A 23,293-nucleotide genomic window follows, 5' to 3' on the forward strand; every position below is an offset into this window, starting at 1 on the left:
ATAATTACAAACTTAGCAATGCCCAATCTTGGTCTCGATATCCCGATCTTCGTGCGCTGTTCCGTGCGCTTCGTGTGCTCTCGGAAGCTTGGAAAAACTAACTTGTGGGCAATGGTTTCAGTAATTCTCGGTTGAAGTCCCAACAACTAATTTTTGAATACATTTTTGAAGAAGAATCATTCTCAAAATGCACTCGTATCAAGTGCATGGGGAACTAGAGTGAGTTTCAGGCGCTGTGTTACTATTTCTTCCACTGATCCGGATGTTGAAATGACAAAGAATAAAAAACTATTTTTATTTCTCTTTTATTCCTCATCCGATTGTCCGTGTTATTATAACTGCGATAGGCAAGGTGCTGCGGCATATCCTTTGAATACACTGGATACTGAATAAGCGGCTGATCTTTTTCACTAACAAATATGGCGGCCTTCTACGACGCATAGGATGGATGACTTTGGCAAAAACGGGACCTGGTAATGGCGCGACCCAGCAAGTCCGTACGAAATGCCCAAAGTTGTCATAATATTGATTCACTTGTTTCTACAAGTCTCACAGATGCACGTTTTGAAACGAAGATCATTGAATTCAAGCCTTTCCAAAATTCCTGGAGTGTTCCTTTAATGCGATAGTTAAAAATCTGTTATATCTGTTGTATCTTTTACATCTGTGTTGTTGTTGTATTGTAAGTTACATTAATTTTGGTCCTTGTGTTTCATCACTCTTGGAAATTAACTATTCATTTGTCCTCTTGTAGGATAGCATAAAAGTATTGATTTAGCATTGAACTTAAACAATTTGAAGGAAATTGCGTTTTTAATATTGCTTATATGAAAATACATCGATCTACCCTTTATCCTTGCTCTAAAAGGCCTGGTGCCAGCCGAGAAGGATGAAGATGTAGATGACAGCACAAGTAGCGAGAGTTCCAAGCTGCAGGACCTTCCACCTTGCTGGGGCCTTGACATTGTCTGCGGAAAGGCCACTGATATCAACTATGGACCTTGGGTTGACAAACAAAGGTAACTTGTACAAAGGTAACTTGTGCACTGGTTCATCCTACTTGTCTCCCTTTAATCAAGATGAGGTACTGAAGATCTTCCCGACAACATACTGATCCTTCTCATCACTTTCCTATAATATGCCAGTTCTGCTTTTGTTGTGGGCACATACATTTCGGCATCTATTTTCGATCTAACAGAAGTGGCAAAGTAATTCCAGCAAGGAACAAGCAGTTTACGTTGGTGGCACAAGAGAATATAAATGGAAAAGATAATGGTTAGGGTTATCCACCATGAATTACAGAGCACTGATGTTTTAGGCTTTCAATGAAGGGTACGGCCGCTCTCTCCACACAAATCCCCCTCCTTCCAAATTTCCAGTTTTCTTTCCTGAGAGTTCCATTCTGTATCCATATTGTTCACCCCATGTATCCTCTCTGGCCCCCATGCCTCGCCACCTCCATTGTATGTCTGCCTCCCTCTGTCTTGGCCTTTGGCTCTGTTGTTAGTGTTTTCCCTCTCTTTCTGCTGTTCCTTTTGTCCTGTTGCTTCCTGATCTATTCAGTGTTCGAGTACGAACTTTTCCATGAGCCTCGACTTTGGATTAAAAAAAAAGTGTGCATATGAAGAGAGAGCGTTTGTGTATGTCTAAATGTCTAAACCCTGGCTAAATCACCTGAATTCATCCCCGCTGTTCAAAACAACATCAAGCTCACCCTGTTCAACACCCGGTCCCTCAACAACAAATGCCTCATCCTCAACGACTGCATCCTGGATAACAAACTGGACTTTCTCTGTCTCACCGAAACCTGGCAACAACCACTGGACTACTACATGCTCAACCTCACCACACCCAATGGATATTCCTACGTCAATAAACCACGCTCGGAGGGCCGAGGTGGTGGAATTGCCGTTATCCACCGTCAAGACATCAGGACCAGCCTCATCCCCATCGCCTCATCCTCATCCTTTGAACACCTGGCTTTTAAACTCTCTGGTCGCACGCAGTCAGTCATGGCTGTCGTCTACCGCCCTCCCAAACCACACCCATTATTCCTGTCTGACTTCTCCTACTTTCTGACCCAGCTATGTTCCCTCTCCCCCTCAATCCTCCTCCTTGGTGATTTCAATATCCACATGGACTCCACTGACTCCACAATAACCACTGACTTCACTGATTTACTCACCTGCTTTAACCTCACTCAACATGTCAACTTTCCTACGCATATCCGTGGTCACATTTTGGACCTTGTCTGCTCCACTGGATTAATTTTGCACCATCTCTCTGGCTCCGACCTCACCCTCTCTGACCACTTAGCCATCACTATGACCATCAACATCCCCACCCCAACACCAAGACATTATCGCACTATCAACTTCCGTAAGCTAAACGCTCTTTCACCGACCTCATTCTCATCCACCCTCTCTGAAAAAATGTCTACTTCTCCCTTCATTGACCTCCACACCCCTTCCGACCTCACTGACTACTACAACCACACTCTCTCCTCCTGCCTTGACCAGCTTGCGCCTGTAAAAACCAAAACAGTTTCTTTCACCCATTCTGCTCCCTGGTTTACCCCTGAACTCCGCCTGATAAAAACTCGTGCTCGCCAACTTGAAAGACTCCGCAATAAAACAGGTCTCACAGTTCACTCCCAAGCCTACAAGGACCACCTACAACACTACAAAGATGCCCTCTCCCACGCCCGCTCCGCCTACTACTCTCAAATTATCCACTCTGGCTCCGGAAACCCAAAAGCACTCTTCTCGACAATAAACAAACTCCTCCGCCCCCTGGACACCACCACCCAGTCATTCACAGTAGACAACTGCATCTCCTTCCTTTCTTTCTTCCAACGCAAAATTGACAACATCTACAACAGCTTGACCACCGCCGCATCCGCTCCCCCTCCAACCACCTGCCCCCCCTTATCCTGCCTTCCCCTGTCTCAATTCTCCCCGGTCTCCCCTACTGACCTCTCTGAACTCCTCATAGGAATGAAAACTGCCACCTGCACTCTTGACCCCATCCCCTCCAGCTTTGTCAAGGCCTCCCTCCCTGCTCTCTCTCCACTTATCATTGCAACAATAAACTCCTCCCTGTCTACAGGCATCGTCCCACCATCCCTCAAAATTGCTGCTGTTACCCCCATTCTAAAAAGACCTGGTCTAAACCCTGACACCCTAAACAACTTCAGACCCATCTCCAACCTACCCTTTCTGTCGAAAGTTTTGGAACGTGCTGTAGCCACTCAACTCAAACATCACCTCTCTGCCAATAACCTGTATGAAACATTCCAATCCGGATTCCGCTCCAACCACAGTACTGAAACTGCTCTCCTCAAAATCACCAACGACCTTCTCCTCTCCTCTGACGCTGGCAACCTCAACATTCTCGTCCTCCTCGACCTCAGCGCTGCCTTTGACACCATCGATCACACCATCCTCCTCACCCGACTTGAATCCACCTTTAACGTTACCGGCACTGCCCTCTCTTGGATTAAATCATACCTCTCTGACAGACGCCAGTTCATCTCCATCAATAACTGCAAATCCCCCACTGCTCCCCTCCCCCAAGGTGTCCCCCAAGGTTCAGTTCTTGGCCCCCTCCTCTTCATCCTTTACCTGTCCCCCCTCGGTCACTTGATCCGCCGTCATGGTCTCCAATTCCACTGCTTCGCCGATGACATCCAGCTTTTCATCTCCACCAAGTCCGTCTCCACCGACACCCACTCTATCCTGACAAACTGCATCTCTGAAATAAAATCCTGGCTTCAAATCAACTTCCTCAAACTTAACTGTGATAAATCTGAAATAATCATCATTGGCCCAAAAACGCTCACAAAATCCACCCATAACTTTGCCCTCAACATCGACGGTATCCCAGTATCCACCTCCCCTCTCATCCGGAATCTTGGCGTCATCTTTGACCAAACCCTCTCCTTCGACAAATACACTAAACAGATCACAAAGACAGCCTGCTTTCACCTGAAAAACATCGCCCGTCTCCGCTCATCCTTCTCCTCCACGGCTGCAGAAACCCTCATCCACGCCTTCATCACCTCCCGCCTGGACTACTGCAATAGCCTCCTCTATGGTTCACCCTCAAGAATCACCAATAAACTCCAATACATTCAGAACTCCGCTGCCCGTCTACTCACCCATTCCCGGACCCGTGACCACATCACCCCCGTCCTTTACAAGCTTCACTGGCTCCCCATCTCCCAGAGAATCCAGTACAAAATCCTCCTCTTGACCTACAAAGCCCTCCATAACCTGGCCCCATCCTACCTGGCTGACCTCCTCTCCAGACACACTCCCACCCGCAACCTCCGCTCTGCTGGTACCAACCTCCTGACCCCCCCCATCCGGACCAAATTCAGATCCTGGGGGGACAGGGCCTTCTCCATCGCTGCTCCCACCCTCTGGAACTCACTACCTCACACCATCAGAGACTCCTCCTCACTCACCACATTCAAAACATCACTCAAGACCCACCTGTTCAGCACTGCATTCAACATTCAACCCACAGCATTTAACCCCTGACTATCACTTCTCCTTCTCCCTCCTTTTGCTTTAAATATTTCCCTATTGATTCTTGTCTTTTTGCAATTGTTGTTTTCATGTTTTGTTATGCATTATGTTTTGCACTCTGTCAAAGCGCCTTTGGGCTTCATGAAAAGCGCTCTACAAAATAAATGAATTATTATTATTATTATGTCAGCTTTGTAATCTTTTATTGAGGATAACTTTAACCATTGTTTTCTTGTGTTCTAATTTTGGATAGTTTTATTACTTGGCAAAAAAAGTTTTGTTTTTTTTTTGACAAGTATGTTGATCGTGTGTGTGTGTGTGTGTGTGTGTGTGTGTGTGTGTGTGTGTTTGTCTGTGTGTTTGTCTGTGTTTGTCTGTGTGTTTGTCTGTGTGTTTGTCTGTGTGTTTGTGTGTTTGTCTGTGTGTTTGTCTGTCCGCTCACTTATACTTACCTACAGGTCACAATTTTCAACTGATCTTCACGTAACTTCACCAAATGGTAGAGTTAGTGGTCCGACAAAATCCTATATAATTTGGAGGTCAAAATGTCAACATAGGCCAAAGGTCAACCACTTGCTTCAAATTTCTAAAATCCTCAATTTTCATCCGATTGACTTGAAATCTGAATAGGATTTTCATATCAGCGAACTGAATTCAACCACTAACTATTTTTGAGATCAACATAGGTCACAATGTCCACATAGGCCAAAGGACAACCAGTTTTTTTCTAACTTTCTAAAATCCTCAATTTTCATCCGATTGACTTGAAATTTGAATAGGATTTACATATCAGGTAACTGAATTCAACCACCAACTATTTTGGAGATCAACATTGGCCAAAAGGCAACAACCTTTTCGAATTTCTAAAATCCTCAATTTTCATCCATTTGACTTGAACATAAATCTATGTCGTCAATAAACCACTCAAACACAGCAGCTAATAAACAGCACACAAATAAACCACACAAACACGTCCTGGGCGAGGGTCTGCAATATATGATTGCTCCTTGTTTTCGTTTTTTTTTTTCGTCCCCCTCTTTGTTGCTCATGTAGATGGCTTATTAACTCTGGCTAAGTATCCACGCCACCTTCCTTATATGACTGATGGTAGCATGCTCACTTCTCATCTGTGTCGACTTGATTCGATATCTCAGGGAGAGGCAGGCATCTGATTTTGAAATGTTTTTCACTGAAGTAAACTGCCGATCAAGAGGAGATGTTACACGAGCTTCTTTGTTTGTGTTTAAGGATGTTAAACTACCGTGAACATCACCAAGCATTTAGAACTGGCGCCATGGTCAAATATGTGCTGCTCCCAGTTTTTGTCGTTATTTATTTATTTATTTATTGTAAGAGACTTTTTTTATGGTTCTCAATGAAAACTGTTATGATCCAAAGTTGTTTTTCTTTCACAGTCACAGTTATGCCCACCTTATCTTGGGGTCGGCCAGGGAAAGTTTGGCCCAAGTCTTTTACAAACCAATGGCCCAGCCTGATATTCAACAGAGTAGGTTAGAGCAGGAATTTGTAATTTGGTGTGGATAGTGGCGAAACCCTGCTTGCTCTTTGTGAAATAGACCATGGTATTTTTAAAATCCGCCGACGAGCAGTGCTGGTGGATGAGACGCCGAGTTTAAACTCCATCTGAGGAACGGCACACATATTGGTCCCTCGCTCTGCCTGTGAAACTCCTGGATGACCATTTGTAGCTGGGTCAAGATTTGAACACAAGATAGACAGCTCAGAGGGGAGTGATTGTGATCGAAAGCATGATAAATTAATAACCGCAAATACCTGTGGGGTCCTTCAGGTCAAAATGTACTCTTTTATTATTATTATTATTTTTCCTGACAAGTGGTGTTAATATTTCTTCCCACAGTAGAAAAGTGTCCGTTTTGCCCCACTTTTACACTTCAACCCTTCAACCCTTCAACCCTTCAACTTACCCTTGGTACCCTTTCCCAAACTGCTTCTCCTTTTCTCCATCTCTCTGCAAACTCATTCACTGTTTTCTTCCCCTTTTCTTCCTTTCCTTCTTTTCCTTTCCTTCTTTCCTTGTTTGTATAGATAGCAGCGAAGCTATAAAGAAGTTTCCACCGCATTAGGTTTCTATGCTTCCTCACCCTCTCATTAGGTTTATTCCAGCATTTAAAATGAAATGAGCTTGAAATTTAGAAACCATTTATATATATATATATATATATATATATATATATATATATATATATATATATATATATATATATATATATACATACACAGTGCGTATCAAAAAAAAGGTAATCCGAATTCAAGGGGTTAATATGCAAAGGTTAATTATATTGACAATTTACATGTGATTTACTAATTAAGAGGAGATCCTCAGCTTTCCATTGATACCTTCCATGCATCATTGCTGTCACACATGACCGAGTACATGTTCATTGAAAATGACAAGTTCAAATTGCATTTTTACAAGTTTGGCTAATCGATGCAAGTCAGGATAATTGGTGCAAAATGAATGTCAGATGTGACCTTTTCTCAGGAATGATTGGCCTTTACGCACCCACACCTTCAACATGTCCACCTCCCCTTTCAACACAAAGCTCACAGCAGCGGAGCATGCCCTGAACTGCCCGTCTCACCATAGCCGGGTCATTGCGCAAAGCATCCACTTCATGTCGAATACGGCCCTGCAATTCGTCAAGATCACAGGGAGGAGTTATGAACACCTTGTTCTTTAAATGCCCCCAAAGGAAATAGTCACATGGTGTGAGGTCAGGTGATCTTGGCGGCTATTCCACTGCATGGTTGAGGGCGATGACTCGGTCTCCAAAGAGTTCCCTCAGTCGATCTCGGACAGCGATAAGACGATGTGCCTGGGCGCCGTTTTGGGCCCACCAGAGATGTCTGAAGACACCACGAAACTGTCGCTCAAATTTCTCCTCCAGCTGCGGTAACACTTCATTATTAATCATCTGCAGATACCTGTTACCATTGACATTCCTTTGAAAGAAAAATGGTCCGATCACCTGACCACTTCCACAAAGTCCCAACCAAACAGTCCACTTTTGTCGATTCATATTGGTGTCAAAATTAAATTCCGGGCGTTGTCCTGTCGGTGCATATTCAAGAACATTATGGGTATTGACCTTGCCGTCCATGGCGAAAGCAGCTTCGTCGCTAAAAACGAGATACCACAGGAAATTGACATCTGCTTCGCAACGTGCTATCAACCATCCGTCAAGCACCAGCCTCCTGGCAAAATCCCATGGTGTAAGTTGATGCTGGATGTGAATCCGATATGGATGTTGGTGGAGGTCCAGTCTTGTGATTCGGTTGAATGTTGCCGAAGGCAATCCCGTCCCATTTCGTCTTGCGCTGGTATACCTAGGATGCTCCAAAACTTGCTGCCTTACTGCTGCAATGTTCATTTCCGATCGCCCAGTGCGCCTCCTACCAGAATTCCCCTTGTTGCGGTTGAGGCTAGTGCCATGCTCTTGGTATTTTCTAACATTCGCCCAGATGGTTTTGGCTACTGGAGGCTCACGACTGGGAAACGTTCCCTGAACGCATCACGAGTTCGCTGCAAACTTCCAGTTTGGTGAAAGGTTGTAACCACGAAGGTCCGCTGTTGTCGTAAGTTCAACCATCTTTTCAATGACTCAGACTGTCTCTAAACCCACACACTGTAGGCCCATCTTAAATACCCATCTTAAACAAAGGATGATGCAACCGACAATTACCAGACCAGCTCAACAATTTTACATAATCAACTTGGCAGTCGACAAGTAATGCGTCCATTTCAAACTGTCTTGCCAAACCAAACATTAGCCAAACTTGTAAAAATGCGATTTGAACTTGTCATTTTCAATGAACATTTACTCGGTCATGTGTGACAGCAATGATGCATGAAAGGCATCAATGGAAAGCTGAGGATCTCCTCATAATTGGTAAACCACATGTAAATTGTCAAACTAAATAACCGTTGCATATTAACCCCTTGAATTCAGATTACCTTTTTTTTGATACGCACTGTATATGTATATATACTGAAACGCAAAAGAAACTTACCACCTTTGAAACCTTTAAATATCAACAATAACACTGCGTGTAGTAAATGTGTGAACTTATTTGTGGACAATAGTGTCCTCACTGTCAGACAAAACGGTCACGGATGGTCACTTGAACCTTCAATGGTCACTTCATAGCACAGCTGTTTAACAGCCATTTTGACTGTCAGTGATTAGCCAAGGGGTACGGGATGATTTTAATGAGCTGATGATTTTAATGGGATTTAGATCCTGGCTTTGACTTGGCCATTCCAGAACCCTCCATTTCTTTCTTTTCAGCCTTTCCTTGGTGGATTTACTGGTACTAGGGCATGCCCGTACTATATATATGCCCGTACTATATATCTATCTAAAATTATATCCCCCCCCTCTATTTACATGAAATGGTTTGGTTCATTCGCAACGCCAAAGCGAACGGCGAACGGCTTGCGAGTACAGTGACAACCCCCCCCCTCTATTTACATGAATGGTTTGGTCCATTCGCAACGACCACAGAACCCCCCCCTCTATTTACATGCAATGGTTTGGTCCAAGGCGAACGGCTTCCGGAGTTTGGTAAAGCAATCGCCATCGCGTGCACAAACGCGTGGTTGCCCGTTCCTTGCCAAAAAAAAGAAAAAAACGCTACCCGTACGCTCTACCCCGCCCGTACGCCCGTAAACAAAAAATACAACGCTCTTCGCTTCCGCCCTTCGCTCTGACTGAATTGGGAGAAATAATGCGCATAAGAAATCGAATTACGTACCGTAATGGCGGTCAGCTCGTAACGCGCTCAGCTCCGCTCGTCTCACATCGGCCACGCCTACGCAACAAAGCGTTCTGTGATTGGCTGCCGGAAAGCGTGCTGCCGGACAGTCTTCACTGTCCGGAAGTTCGCAAATCGCAGTTAGGATGAATCGTTTTAATTTAATCGCAGTTTGAATTCGTTTTAAAACATAGTTTAACGGCAACATAGTTTTCCAACGTGAAATAAATGAATACGCTGTCAAATGTGCCGTCCGAGGCAGAGTCTGATCGCCACGTTCGGCACACGTGATAGCTCGCTGCTCTCTGATTGGTTGAATCGTTTTTTGGACATAGCTCGGTAAGTACTTGTCCGATTAATTACAAACCTTGAAAAGGCACATCCTCGGGTCCCCAGCAATATACCTGGCAAGTTTCAAGTATATCGGACCCGTGGTTGTCGAGAAACAGCGGTCACAGACACACAGACACACAGACACACAGACAGACACACAGAGATTGCTGGAATTATAGATAGATGTTTAGGCTCATTGTCATGTTGCAAGATCCACCTTCGGTTGAGCTTCAACTTACCGACAGATGGCCTCACATTATCCTCAAGCAACCTCTGGTACAATGAAGAATTCATAGTGGATTCTATGATGGTGAGCTGCCCAGGCCTTGATGCAGCAAAGCTGCCCCAAACCATAATATTTCCACCACCATGCTTTACAGTTGGTATCAGGTTATTGTGGTCAAATGCTGTCTTTGGTTTTCGCCAAACATGTCTTCTGCTACTGTAGCCAAATATTTCTACCTTTGACTCATCTGTCCAGAGCACATTGTTTCAGAAGGGCTGGTCTTTGCCTACGTGTTCATTGGCAAACTTTAGTCTTGCCCTGATGTTCTTTTTGGACAGCAAAGGTTTCCTCCTGGCACACCTCCCATGCAGATCAAATTTGTGCAGCCTGTTTCTAATGGTAGACTTGTGCACTTTGACATCAACGGTGGCAAGAGCTACCTGGAGGCCCCGTGATGACATTCTGGGGTTCTTCGAGACTTCTTTCAGCATCTTGCGGTCTGCTCTCGGGCTGAACTTGCTGGGGCAGCCTGGCCTGAACAAGTTGGCAGTTGTTTGGAATCTTCTCCCCTTGTGGATGATCTTCCGGACAGTCGAATGATTGATTTCAAATTGTTTGGAGATCTTTTTAAATCCCTTCCCAGACTCGTAGGCATCTATAACCTTCTTTCTGAAGGCATCAGAGAGCTCTTTTGATCTATGCACGGTGACGCCGCACACTTCAACAAAAAAGAGCAAACCAAACTAAATGTCTGAGGTTTAAATAAGACAGGTTCCTCCAAGATCCTCTCTAACGATGTTCTAATCATTTGCACCTGAGCTGGTGCACCTGATTCTAATTTTAGGAATTTGAAGGAGTGATAAATGTGGGGGTGTACTTACTTTTTCCACATGCGAAATTTGCATTTATTTTTATTTAAATTATACAATGGACTACAAAATGTAAACGTTTCATGATATTTGTTATATTATATCACCTTTATCGATCAATATTGTTGAAATGAAGATCAAATAGCTGCATGTTGAAATATGTTGAAAAAGTCAAAACTTTACATGGGGTGTACTTACTTTTTCACGTGACTGTATGTATATGTATGTATATATATATATAATTATATATATATATATATATATATATATATATGTCTATTTACATGTATATATGTATATTTACATGTATATATGTATACAGGGGTCCCAGCCCTCCTATTTTTCCTATTTATTCCTACTTTTTAATAGGATCCTATAAATCTCCTATTTTTTGGTGGAAATTCCTATTTTTCCTATTTTTTAACCCTCAATGTTCCAAAATTTAAATTGATATATTAATTAGTAGAATTTCTGTATCTAAGCGTCAGAACAGACATTCCTATACCAATCGTCAGCCATGGAATTGCTTTCTGGGTCCATAATCGCAAGACAAATTTCCAAAACGACTTTAAGCTCAAATCCCCGAAGAACATATGTCTCTTTGTCTTTTTCTCGAAAACCGTTTGTTCGATCGATTTCACAAGTGGTGAGTGCATTTTTGAGGACTCAACAAAGTGCAGTGTTGAGGAAAAATTGAGTATGCAGTGATGACGTCACAAATAAATACTGTACGAAGTGGAGGCATGTCGTTTACACCATGGTGTAAAGTACGTGTTGTTATTGATCTCGACTGGAAATGATATGTATATCTTATGTATATTATGTTATTGTTATTTTTGACTTTGTCCTAATATTAAGTATATCCTTCCAAACAATTGTTTTACCTTTATGATTCGTGCTTCATGCTATTCAGTAACAGAATTATAAAAGATAAAATGAGATGAAAATAATATAACTATGTTTATCACGCATTTCTCTTGGATTATCTCATATACTTTGTGAAGAATGACTGAATGATACCTTGACCATTATCATTGTCCTTTGTCTTATTTCAAAAGTTCAGCTGAGCTCAATTTTTAAGGTTTGTACTTTACTTAGAGTAACAAAACCAACTGTGAACTTTGCGGTTATTCAGTTATTACTAACAACCTTTCCCTAAAGATTCTACCTGAAATTGAACTTTTCTACTAATTTGCTAAACATTGACATTTGATACTACATGTTTAACTCAATCTTTCGCTTATTACAATGAGATTGTATTTTGCCTAAAACTAATAGTATTTGGCAAAGAACTAATTCAATCGACAATTCACACATTTCATCATTTAATTGCAGATAATAAAGAAGGACCACGACACAAAATAGGGATTACAACTTAATTCTGTATACTTTCGTGTGGTAGTTGCATATTCAGCTTTTAACAAAATTACAGTAGAATTAAAATTTACATACGCAATGCTGCACAATAGGTAATGCAAGCAATGTAGGACAATAAAAAAACAAACAAACAAAAAACAATAAAGACTGTTAAAGTCTTGTTGTTTCATAATCTTCTGAAGATAGTACAACAACAATACCAAAGATACATAATTGAATAGTCATCGCTTAGCTTGAACTCAGATTAGTGTTCAAGCTATTCAGCAGTGGAGAAAATGCAATTATCGGGTGGTAAACATGTTAGGACATGTTATTTATCATCTTTCTTGTTTCAGGTATAATCTGCAGACCGGTAAGAAATTTGTTGATTTGCCTTTAAATTACTTTGTTTGTTCTCATTATTTTACTAACTTATGTTTCAGTTTTGAAAAAAAAAACTGTTTGGTTCACAGTTCTTTCCACTTCATGCGTTAACAGGTTAGGATTTTCTATGCTAATTCATTTAATCTTATCTCATATTTGTTTTCTTTTTGACAGGTATACTCCCAGCAGTATAATGCCTGGTGGGAGAACTAAATTTAACCCAGAGTGGTTGAAAAGTGGACATGGATGTAGGCTTTCTGACTGGTGTCAGCCTAGCAAGTCCTCAGTGTCTCAGCTTACTGCTCGTTGTGCCATTCGGAAGTGAGGTGTGACAATCAGGGTGTGAAACAACTGACACAACATGCCCAAAACAAAGGGCACCTGAAGCGTGCGAAGGAACTGCTGGGTGGGTCACAGACGTTGCTGACATTCGTTCAACCATCAACTTCATCTGCTTCAGCATCAGGGTCAGCTTCTACAGATGAGCCAAGTCGTGCAGCTTTAGTCTGTATGTCCAAAAAAGACGCTATTACAAAAGCAGAACTTCTATGGACATTGAAAGTTGTTCGTTCGAATCTGAGCTACTCTTCCTGTGACGGTTTGAAGGATCTTCTGCAGGCAATGTTTCCTGGTGTTATCCCGGATGGTTTCTCAATGAGCTCATCGAAAGTTTCATATCTCATTAGCGAAGCCACAGGTCCTTATTTTCAGGACATGATAGTCACTGATGTTAAGAATTCAGCTTCTGGCTTCAGCCTCATGTATGATGAAACCACCAATAAACAGAACTTGAAGCAACTAGAAATCCGTGTACGGTATTGGTCTGATGCCGAGGAACAGATATTAATATTTCACCTCAAAACTTACCTCATGGGTCATGCAACTGGAGAAGATTTGTCCAGGAAAATAATCTCTGCCTTGGATGAATCGAAACTGCAGCTTCAGGATATTATCATGCTCGGCAGTGATGGGCCTAATGTGAGCACCACTGTGTGGAGACAGATTGACAAAGCCATTCTCGACAACAGGGGCCCTGGTCTCCTTGATGTAGGGACATGTACTCTCCATACAGTACACAATGCTTTTGCCAAAGGACTTGCAGAGTACTGTGGAAACCTAACTGAGCTTGCAGTGGACATTTTCTACTGGTTCAAAGGCTCTGCTGCTAGATCTGTTGATTTTCAAGACATTCAGCATAAATTGGGTGCTGTTCCAAAAAAGCCTTTGAAGCATGTCGAGTGCAGGTGGTTGACACTGGGACCTGCAGTGGAGCGGCTGATAGAGATCTGGGAATCTCTCAAAGAGTATTTATTGGTATTTCTTCCAAAGCAGCAGCCAAAGGACATGTTTAAACCCAGGTACAAAAGAATCAAAACAGAACTACAGTGACCGGAAATAAAAGCTCAACTGCATTTCCTGAAGTTCTTGGCAGCAACATTTGCAGAGTTCCTCACCTTCTTCCAGTCAGAGCAACCACTTGTGCACATTCTATATGACAAACTCCATGACCTGCTCAAAAAACTGATCAGAAGAATTATGAAGACTCCTTCAGTTGATGCTATGAAAGACATCTCAAACCTTGATGTTTCCATTGTTGCAAACCAGCTGGAGAATGAATCCATGGGTGTGGGAGAGGATACCCGACGGTGTATCGCTAAGTTGAAAGTCTCTGAGAGGGAAAGGATGTATCTTGGGATGAGGAAGTGCTACCAGGCAGCCATAGTACACCTACAAAAGAAGCTTCCATTGACAAACAAAATCCTGAAGAATGCCAGATGTCTGCAGCCACAAAACAGGACTGCTGCATGGTCTCTTGAATCAGCCAAGAGCCTGTCCAGACAGCTGAAGAGGAATATTGACAGTGACAGCATTGCAGATGAATGGAAGGTGTACCAAGAGGAAGCCATTCCTACTGACTGGTCCCAGGAAACACAGGAGAATGAAGAAGAAGTCTGCATGAAGAGAGTGGACAGTTACTGGGGAAAAGTGTTGGCTTTAAAAGGCTGTACGGGAAACTGTAAATTCCCCCAAGTGAGACAAATGATAAGGATTGTCCTTGCACTGTCTCACGGAAACAGTGACGTGGAACGCGCGTTCTCAATCAGTGGGAAAAGTGTCACCAAGGAGAGAGTTAGTCTGAGCGAGGCATCAATCAATGGTCTCCGTGCAACAATGGATGGCATGAGATTGTATGGTGACCGGCCCGAAATGGTCCCAGTCACAAAGGGACTCCTCTCGTTAGGACGTTCTGCTCACATGCACTATATGCAGAGACTTGAAGAAGAACGAAAAGCCAAGGAAGATGAACAGAAAGCCAGGGAGAAAACCAGGCAAGAGAAAGAAGAAAGAGAGAGAACAGCTAAGATTGCTGTAGAGAAGGCAGCGGAGCTGTCTCGTAAGAGCGAGGACTTGAAGAAAACAGAGAAATCTCTGGCAGCAAAAGAGTCATCTCAGCAGATGTCACTGACTGTTAGCAACAGTCTGCTTGATCAAGCAAATAAAAAGCTTAAGGTGGCGCTTAAGAAAGGTGACATGACTGAAATTGCAGTAGCTCAGGCCATGCTTGAGTCTGCTCAGAAAAAGATTCAAGAGACACAGACTCGTATGGTGGAAACCAGGGAGGCGCAGAGAAAAGTGGAGAAGAAAAAGCAGACTTTGATAGAGTCCATGGTGGCTGCCAAAAAGAAGAAGTCATAGTTTTTGTTGTCGATGTTAAGACGGGTGGGCCCAAGTTCATTGGGGGTGTGTCCATGCCCATACATGTACATGTATTTGCATAAATCTTGCAGCAATAAAGCTACCGATGTTGTTCCAATGCTGAAATCTGTGCTATTACTTCCTAGTTTTTTCCTATTAAACTCCTATTTTTTGTGATCAGAATTCCTATTTTTCCTATTATTTTGTCAATCAAAGTGGCTGGGACCCCTGATGTATATTGTTGCGAATATGGAATTTGGCCTCCATATCCGCTTGTAAATATTCCCCTATTTCCCCAATACTCCCCAACTATCCCCAATCCCCCATTCCCTAGTCCCATTGTCTGTAAACAACAATCAGTAGAGCCGACCTTCCCCTTTTTCCCCCATTAAATGTCGTGCCCAGGTCCACCGCATCTCACGTAGACAACTTTCGGACATCTTGCTAGTTATTCTTAGTCTATGTCAGTTAAGGACTCCTTTCCATTAATTCTGACTCTTCGTTGCACCAGAATGTGATTATATGGCACCAGTAGTGAGTTTAGGACCTTTCCCATACCTCCTTCCATCTTCTTCCCCAAACAACAACTACAACTACAACTACAACTACAACAACAATTACAACAACAACGACGCTGCGCGGGGGGAGTGTGCGTCATCACACCGGCTCGGTTAGCCGCCATTGACAATGCGCGCCGGACCATGCGCTCCACGGGGTTACCACGAAGGGGCTCCTTGTCAGTCCCCCGTCAAGGGCGGAGCCTGGTAAACCCCCCCGCACGCACCCAATGAGAAGCAACGTGCCGATTCCACGAGGCGGAGCTAACGAGCCGAGGGCGTGTCACTCCCCGCCGGATATACGAAGCGACTCCCCGGATGTGACGTCAGATGCGCCCCCAGCCTGGAGAGAGAAGTTGCCACGTACGAGCGCTGAATACCTCCCCGCATCTCTGGACCGGACCGAGTCGATTCTGACCTTTGAGCCCAGGTGCACCTGGAGCCATCGATCCTGCCTTTCCTAGCCATCAAACCCCGTGTGAGTCAGCCTTTTGTCCCGTTTATCTGTCGTCTGTTGGGAATAATATAAGAGTGTGTCTAAGTGCTTATCTTACTATGCTGTCCCTCTGGTAGTTGTAATCTAACCTTCCGTAACAATATAACCTCCTCCGGAGGTCTTGAGAACTGAACCCTGGTGTCGTGTCATTTGAATCCCAGCTGCGGGTCTTTTCCTTCATTGACCTAGCGTAGCGCGATTAGTCAACGTTCGGGTATAATCGGGTAACTTGTGCAGACGTGGTCATACCAAACCGCTCGGTAAATAACATCTAAGCCAAGTCTGTAACAATTGGTGTCGAGGAGTGGAATTCGGACCCGGGACTAAATTTATTAGGCCCAAATTTGTAACAATTAGAATCGATTCGGAGCGCGTTTCCCGCGCGAAATTATAACGGCGAAATTTGATTTTGTTATACGAAAATAAAAACCCGAATTTTGAAAGTCGCGCTATGGCAGACCAAGACAGCTGGGGTCCGGTAGGGGAGAGTGAGGCAGGGTCGATCCAGGACCAAATTGAGGGACAAGAGGAGAGCGAAGCAGTGAGGGTAGCAGATTCGCAAAATAGCGTCGTCACGCACGAGGTAACGGGCGCGCGAAATGGCGCCTCGCACATAGCTACGGCGGCCGCACCCGCTGCACAAGTGGGAGGGATGGCCCAAATGCAGGCCCTCATGGAGCAATTTATGGCGCAAATGCAGGCGTCCCTCAACCTGCAGAAGGACGATATGAGGGCTAATAGTGAGCAAATGGGGGCAATGAGGGACGAAGCGAGGGCTCGGAGTGAGCAAATGAGGGCTGATAGTGAGCGATTGGGTGAGCGATTAGAGGGCCAAATGGGGGTAATGAGGGACGAAGCGAGGGGTACTGGTGAGGGATTAGACAATAATTTTAAGTGATTAGACGAGAAATTTGGGAAATTAGACGATAGATTAGGGGAAATACAGGAGGGGTTAACGGGGGTAGAAAACAGAATGGCCGCTCAAGAGAATCAAATGGAAGGGATGAAAAAAGGGTTAGAGTGGTTAGAAAACACCATGGAAGGCAAATTGAGGGACATGAGGGACCAAGCGGAAAGGGAAGTTAACCAAATGGGGCAGCAGATAGAGGGGGTCAGAATGGGGGTAGAAACCAAGCTGGATGCTCACAGGGAGGAAATGGAGCAGATGAGGGTGGCATCTGGGCAGGAGATGCAAGTGATGGGAGAGGAGATCAGAAGAGGAGTGAGTGAGGAGGTCGGAGGAGTGCGCGAGGAGGTGAGGCACTGTAAGGAGCGCATGGAGAAGGAGGTGAGAAAGGGGACTGTAAAATTGCAAGGGGGTATAGAGGAGTTGACGCTGGGAGTAGAACAACTGACAGTGGGACAAAAGGAGTTGGGGGACCAGGTAAAGAAGAACACAGCGGTAATAGAGGGTTTAAAATCGACACAGAAGGAGATGAAAAAGGACGTAGGGGTAATTAAAAAAGAGTGTCAGACGGTACATGAGGACCTGACGAGGAAAATGGACGAGGTGATAGAGGTAATGGAGACGAAGGACCGGCAGGTGAGGACGCACCTGGAAACGGTCAAGGTAGCCTTAGAGGATGAGCTTGAGGAGACGTACCGGGGAATAAAAGAGGTGAAGCAGAAATTAGAAGAAGTGGAAGAAGGGATGAGCGAAATTAAGAAGCGACGGAGAGGGGATAAGAAAGAGATAAAAGAGGAGATAAAAGAATTGGTCCAAAGTCTGTGTTTGGATCGTGATGATGTGCTCATTAACCGGATGAGGGATTCGCAGGGGATGGAGGAGAAGCGAAGAGGAAGAGGACCTGGTGTAAGTGGTGACCAATATGGTCGTGCGTATGATGCGCCAGGGGATTTAAGAAGCTTGGGGGTCGAGATGGACCCGGGTGTTCGTGAGAGGCCGTTGGTGAAGTGTGCGACAGGTCTGGTGTGCGAAAGAGGAGGTGTGCGAGAAAGTCCGACTCTGGGGTGTGCGAGGAAAGAGTGCGCTGTCAAAGGCAAGGAAGAATGCACACCTGTGGTGAGTGTTACAGAGGGTGTAACGGGAGAGTGTGCGCGAGAAAGGTGTGTGACGGACAGGTGCACGAGGAAAGAGTGCGCTGTCAAGAGTAAGGGTGAGTGCGCTGTCAAGAATGGAGGTGAGAGTATTGAGAGTGACAAGGAGAGTGAGTTGGTTGTGACAGGTGAGCGAGGATGTACACCTGGGATGGAAGGATGCACACCTGGAATGGTAGAGCGTGAGTGGGAATGCACGCTGGAGTTGGTGGTGAGGCACGTGGTTGGGTGTGCGAATGAGAGCACACCTGTGATTGTCACAGAGGAGGTGACTGAGGAGGGGGCGCGAAGAGGTGTTTTGGTGAGGTGTGCGACCAACGAATGTGTGCCAAAGTGTTCGGTGGTCAGGTGTGTGACCAAGGCTGTGAGTGGAATGAGGGTACCTGGGTGTGTAAGGAAAGGTACGAGGAGCATGGGCACGGTGGGATGTGTGAGCAAGGAACGGGCTGCGGGGTGTAAGCATGCAGGTGAAGCATCGACGTTACACGGGTTAGAGGTTAGGTCGACTTTTAGCCGAATCGGGCCCTCGGTGCGTGCTGGGCCTCGCTTTGAACGGCCGCGTCCGTGCTCCACTAGGCGGAGCGGGCGGCCCGATAGAAAGAGTCATCATGGCGACCACTTTTTGTTGAGGCATTCCGGCAGGTCTAGATCGGGGCATTGGATGGCTCCACGCCGAGGTGGTGCGTGGGACCTCGGCCCGGGTAAGCCCCCGTCCCTGCCCCGAATGCCGGACGCATCCAGCCGCCGGCACAAAACAACCAGCATCCATTGCTTGGCTTTACGAAGCCGGGCTTTGGACAGGGATTGGCGCACCGAGAGGTATTAGTGAGTAGACTGGGTGATGAGGTTAGTGTTTTGGACCCAAAATTAGAGAAGAACAAAATTTGATGATTGGCAAGGGATTGGCAGTAGTGATTGGCAGATGATGGGCAGTGATTGGCCAAATTTTTGATTTGTTGAAATTTGATGTGCAAAATTGGTAGTGAGCGATGGGCCCGATGGGTAAGGGGGGCATCCCTGCCACCCTGCCCAAGTGGGGGCAAATGCGCAATAGCTTATGGGGTTGATGGCAGTGGAAACTAGCCCGGGTGGGTTAGGTTATATTGATAGGGCCCTAGAAGATGACATTAGGTAACGTTAAGTTTAGTTAGTGACTGATACCTGTAGTGGGGACGCAGGTAGATTAGTGTGGATGATAATGACGAGGGAGCGCAATAGTTTAAAGGGACGACTGGGACGCGCAAGTTTCAGAAGGGAGTAGTTAGCTGAGATGATGCCGTGTGTGTGAGCATTAAACAGGTGTGATTGCACAGGTGTGCAACTGGACGGGTGTGTGGAGCAGTGTGTGAGTAGTGAGTGTTGTAGATCAGCGCGAATGCGCTTGGGGAGAGAAGGGTGCAGGTGGCACCAGGTGTGAGAGCACAGGTGTGCAAGTGCAGGTGTGTGGAGAGAGTTGGAGTAAGTGGTACGGAGTGGTGTGCATGGTGCGACGGTGTGGATGGGGGAAGAGTGGACCCCTTTCACGGATACCCGGGGCGGGTAGTGTAAGTGTTAGGTAGAGGGTACAGGTAAATTGTGGTTGGATATTGGCATTTGTGGTGCGGTTGCAGAATGATGTTTGGATGGGTGCATTAGTGTCGTGGAAATGGCTGGGCGTGTAGCCTGTTAGTGTGTGTAGTTGGTTGGGCACTCCACCACTGTGAAGATGTCGGCCAGGTGAGGCCGCAGGTGGGCTCTGGGAGCCGGTAGTTGTGAGTGGGTGCCTGAGGATCCCGGGTGTGGATCGGGTAGCCCAGTGCCAGAGAGGGCACCGAGTGGGGAGAGTGCCAGAGGGCCTTCCCCAGGTAGTTAGGTTAGGGTAAGGAGCAGGTAAGCTCGGAGGCAACTGCAGTGGTGGAGGTGTGCAGGTGGGTAGACCCGCTGGGAGAGGTACACGTCGCGGCCCAGAAATTGTGCGAGGGCACCGGGAGATGAATCGGGGGAGTGAGACCCCAAATTGAAAAGCACCACAGTTTGGCCAATGGGAATTGGTTTTTAGAACCCAATAGTGTAAGAGGGCCAATGGTTTGGCCGGAGAAAGACCCCGGGTAGTGTAAAGTTGTAAAGTCATTTTGGAAATAGTTAGGATTGATGAACCTGTCGCACCATACGCAGCCACTTACCTGTGGTGATGATGATGACTCCACACCTGTGTTTTCTTTGTTTTGTTGCAGGAAATGAAATTGCTGTGTGGATTGTGAGACGCATCACGACGTGGATGAGACATTGGGGTGATTCCATCTCTCCCTCCCTAGGAGGGACTGATGATGAATTGGTAATGGCAAATTATGATGTTGAGTTGGAGATGGCAAATTATGATGTTGAGTTGAAAATGGCAAATTTGATTGGTTAGGAGGGAGAGAAGACGAATTTGGTTTATGGGAGGAACGGGGAAGACAGTAGGGATGTTTGTTGATTTGTAAAGTAGATGTTTATGGGTAGTGTTGTGTTGTGTGGATACAGTAAGGGGTAAGGGAGGGGCCATGTAGGTTACCTGGTGGGGGGGGGGGGGGGGGCGTACGATAGAAACGTACCTGTCTCACCTGGTTCCCATGTGCCCCCAGTGTGCATCATCTTACATTGCGTGCACTTTTGCGCCCTTACCACCTTACTCACTTGTCTTTTCTTTTGTCTCCCACCTCCGAGGATCTGGCTTTGGGGTAGAGAGAGAGGAGAGAGAGGTGCTGGCTACGCAGTTGTGGGCCTGCACTTTCGCTGCTTGCTGCTTGGATCGATACACCATATGGACCGCAATGTTTGTGGCCACCCACCATGGACCGCAGCTCTTTTGCGGCCAAGCACCACCCGTGGATGGACCTATGGGTCAACGTGGCACCTATGCCATGCAGGTGAACCACTTTTAGTTGACACCACTGAAGGCCACAATATAGAAATGGACGCGGTTGGCGCCTTTCTTTATTTTTTGAAAGAGGCAAGAAGGCCAAGTGCACCACACGAAGGCAAGACCAGCGGCAGAACATCGGCCGGCTGCGACACCACCGGTGATTTATAGACACTTTATTGGTGCACCGGATGGTGCTCACTGTGTGATGGGGTGGTGCTTGATGCTTGGAAGGGGTGCTCTGCACATTATTAAAGGCCGTAGGCCACAGAGCACTCGTGGGTTGGTGTATCGATGCTAGCATGCGTGCTCTCTCTATGCATAACATCTGCATGTGTTCCTCCAAAAACAGGTCCTGGATCGTAGTGTAAAAATCAGCGTAGTCTTGTGTAAATAATGCTCCCTACCGGCTGTATGTTTAGTTTGAGGATTCTTTCCGGATTCGGTTATCCTGTGGGTGTGTTTCTGTGAGGAGAAGGGTGCAACGTCGCAGGGGGACATATTTACTCATTTGTGAATATCTGTAAAACTGTCGCACTCAGGGTAGAGTTAATAGTAGAGGGAACTACATTGCGTGCCACACTAAAGTAGGTAAAAATTTATCGGGTCGGGACGCCCCGAGGGTAGAGAAGGGTGCAATGTTGCGAATATGGAATTTGGCCTCCATATCCGCTTGTAAATATTCCCCTATTTCCCCAATACTCCCCAACTATCCCCAATCCCCCATTCCCTAGTCCCATTGTCTGTAAACAACAATCAGTAGAGCCGACCTTCCCCTTTTTCCCCCATTAAATGTCGTGCCCAGGTCCACCGCATCTCACGTAGACAACTTTCGGACATCTTGCTAGTTATTCTTAGTCTATGTCAGTTAAGGACTCCTTTCCATTAATTCTGACTCTTCGTTGCACCAGAATGTGATTATATGGCACCAGTAGTGAGTTTAGGACCTTTCCCATACCTCCTTCCATCTTCTTCCCCAAACAACAACTACAACTACAACTACAACTACAACAACAATTACAACAACAACGACGCTGCGCGGGGGGAGTGTGCGTCATCACACCGGCTCGGTTAGCCGCCATTGACAATGCGCGCCGGACCATGCGCTCCACGGGGTTACCACGAAGGGGCTCCTTGTCAGTCCCCCGTCAAGGGCGGAGCCTGGTAAACCCCCCCGCACGCACCCAATGAGAAGCAACGTGCCGATTCCACGAGGCGGAGCTAACGAGCCGAGGGCGTGTCACTCCCCGCCGGATATACGAAGCGACTCCCCGGATGTGACGTCAGATGCGCCCCCAGCCTGGAGAGAGAAGTTGCCACGTACGAGCGCTGAATACCTCCCCGCATCTCTGGACCGGACCGAGTCGATTCTGACCTTTGAGCCCAGGTGCACCTGGAGCCATCGATCCTGCCTTTCCTAGCCATCAAACCCCGTGTGAGTCAGCCTTTTGTCCCGTTTATCTGTCGTCTGTTGGGAATAATATAAGAGTGTGTCTAAGTGCTTATCTTACTATGCTGTCCCTCTGGTAGTTGTAATCTAACCTTCCGTAACAATATAACCTCCTCCGGAGGTCTTGAGAACTGAACCCTGGTGTCGTGTCATTTGAATCCCAGCTGCGTGTCTTTTCCTTCATTGACCTAGCGTAGCGCGATTAGTCAACGTTCGGGTATAATCGGGTAACTTGTGCAGACGTGGTCATACCAAACCGCTCGGTAAATAACATCTAAGCCACGTCTGTAACAATATATACATGTATATATGTATATATACATGTATATATGTATGTATATATACATGTATATATGTATATATTCATGTATATATGTATATATATGTATATATTCATGTATATATGTATATATATGTATATATACATGTATATATGTATATATACATGTATATATGTATATATATATATACACATGTATAAATGTATATATATGTATATATATATATAAATAACCACCTTTAGAGGCCATTTTTCCCCGCAAGGCGGGGGTTGGCCTTTTTCGGGAACCGTGGTTGTTGTTGTTTTTCGGTCCCCTTTTTGAAGCAATGTTTTACGGCCGGATGCCCTTCCTGACGCCAACCCTTTTTGCCGCCTTT

The 23,293-nt window shown here is 45.5% G+C and overlaps 1 protein-coding gene across 1 annotated transcript in view; it reads left to right on the forward strand.

Annotated features, from left to right (window-relative positions):
* LOC137412457 (bridge-like lipid transfer protein family member 1) overlaps positions 1–23,293 on the forward strand; it is a gene marked incomplete at both ends in the record, with an annotated part of 87,967 nt that overhangs the window by 31,763 nt on the left and 32,911 nt on the right. Inside the window, one exon of the mRNA XM_078769181.1 lies at positions 869–1,019. Within this exon, the coding sequence (XP_078625307.1) occupies positions 869–1,019 (151 nt within the window). The remainder of the gene's footprint in view (positions 1–868; positions 1,020–23,293) is intronic.

Source organism: Myxine glutinosa, unplaced genomic scaffold (assembly GCF_964187855.1).
Source record: "Myxine glutinosa unplaced genomic scaffold, kmMyxGlut1.1 SCAFFOLD_1645, whole genome shotgun sequence".
Classification (NCBI taxonomy): Eukaryota; Metazoa; Chordata; class Myxini; order Myxiniformes; family Myxinidae; genus Myxine; species Myxine glutinosa.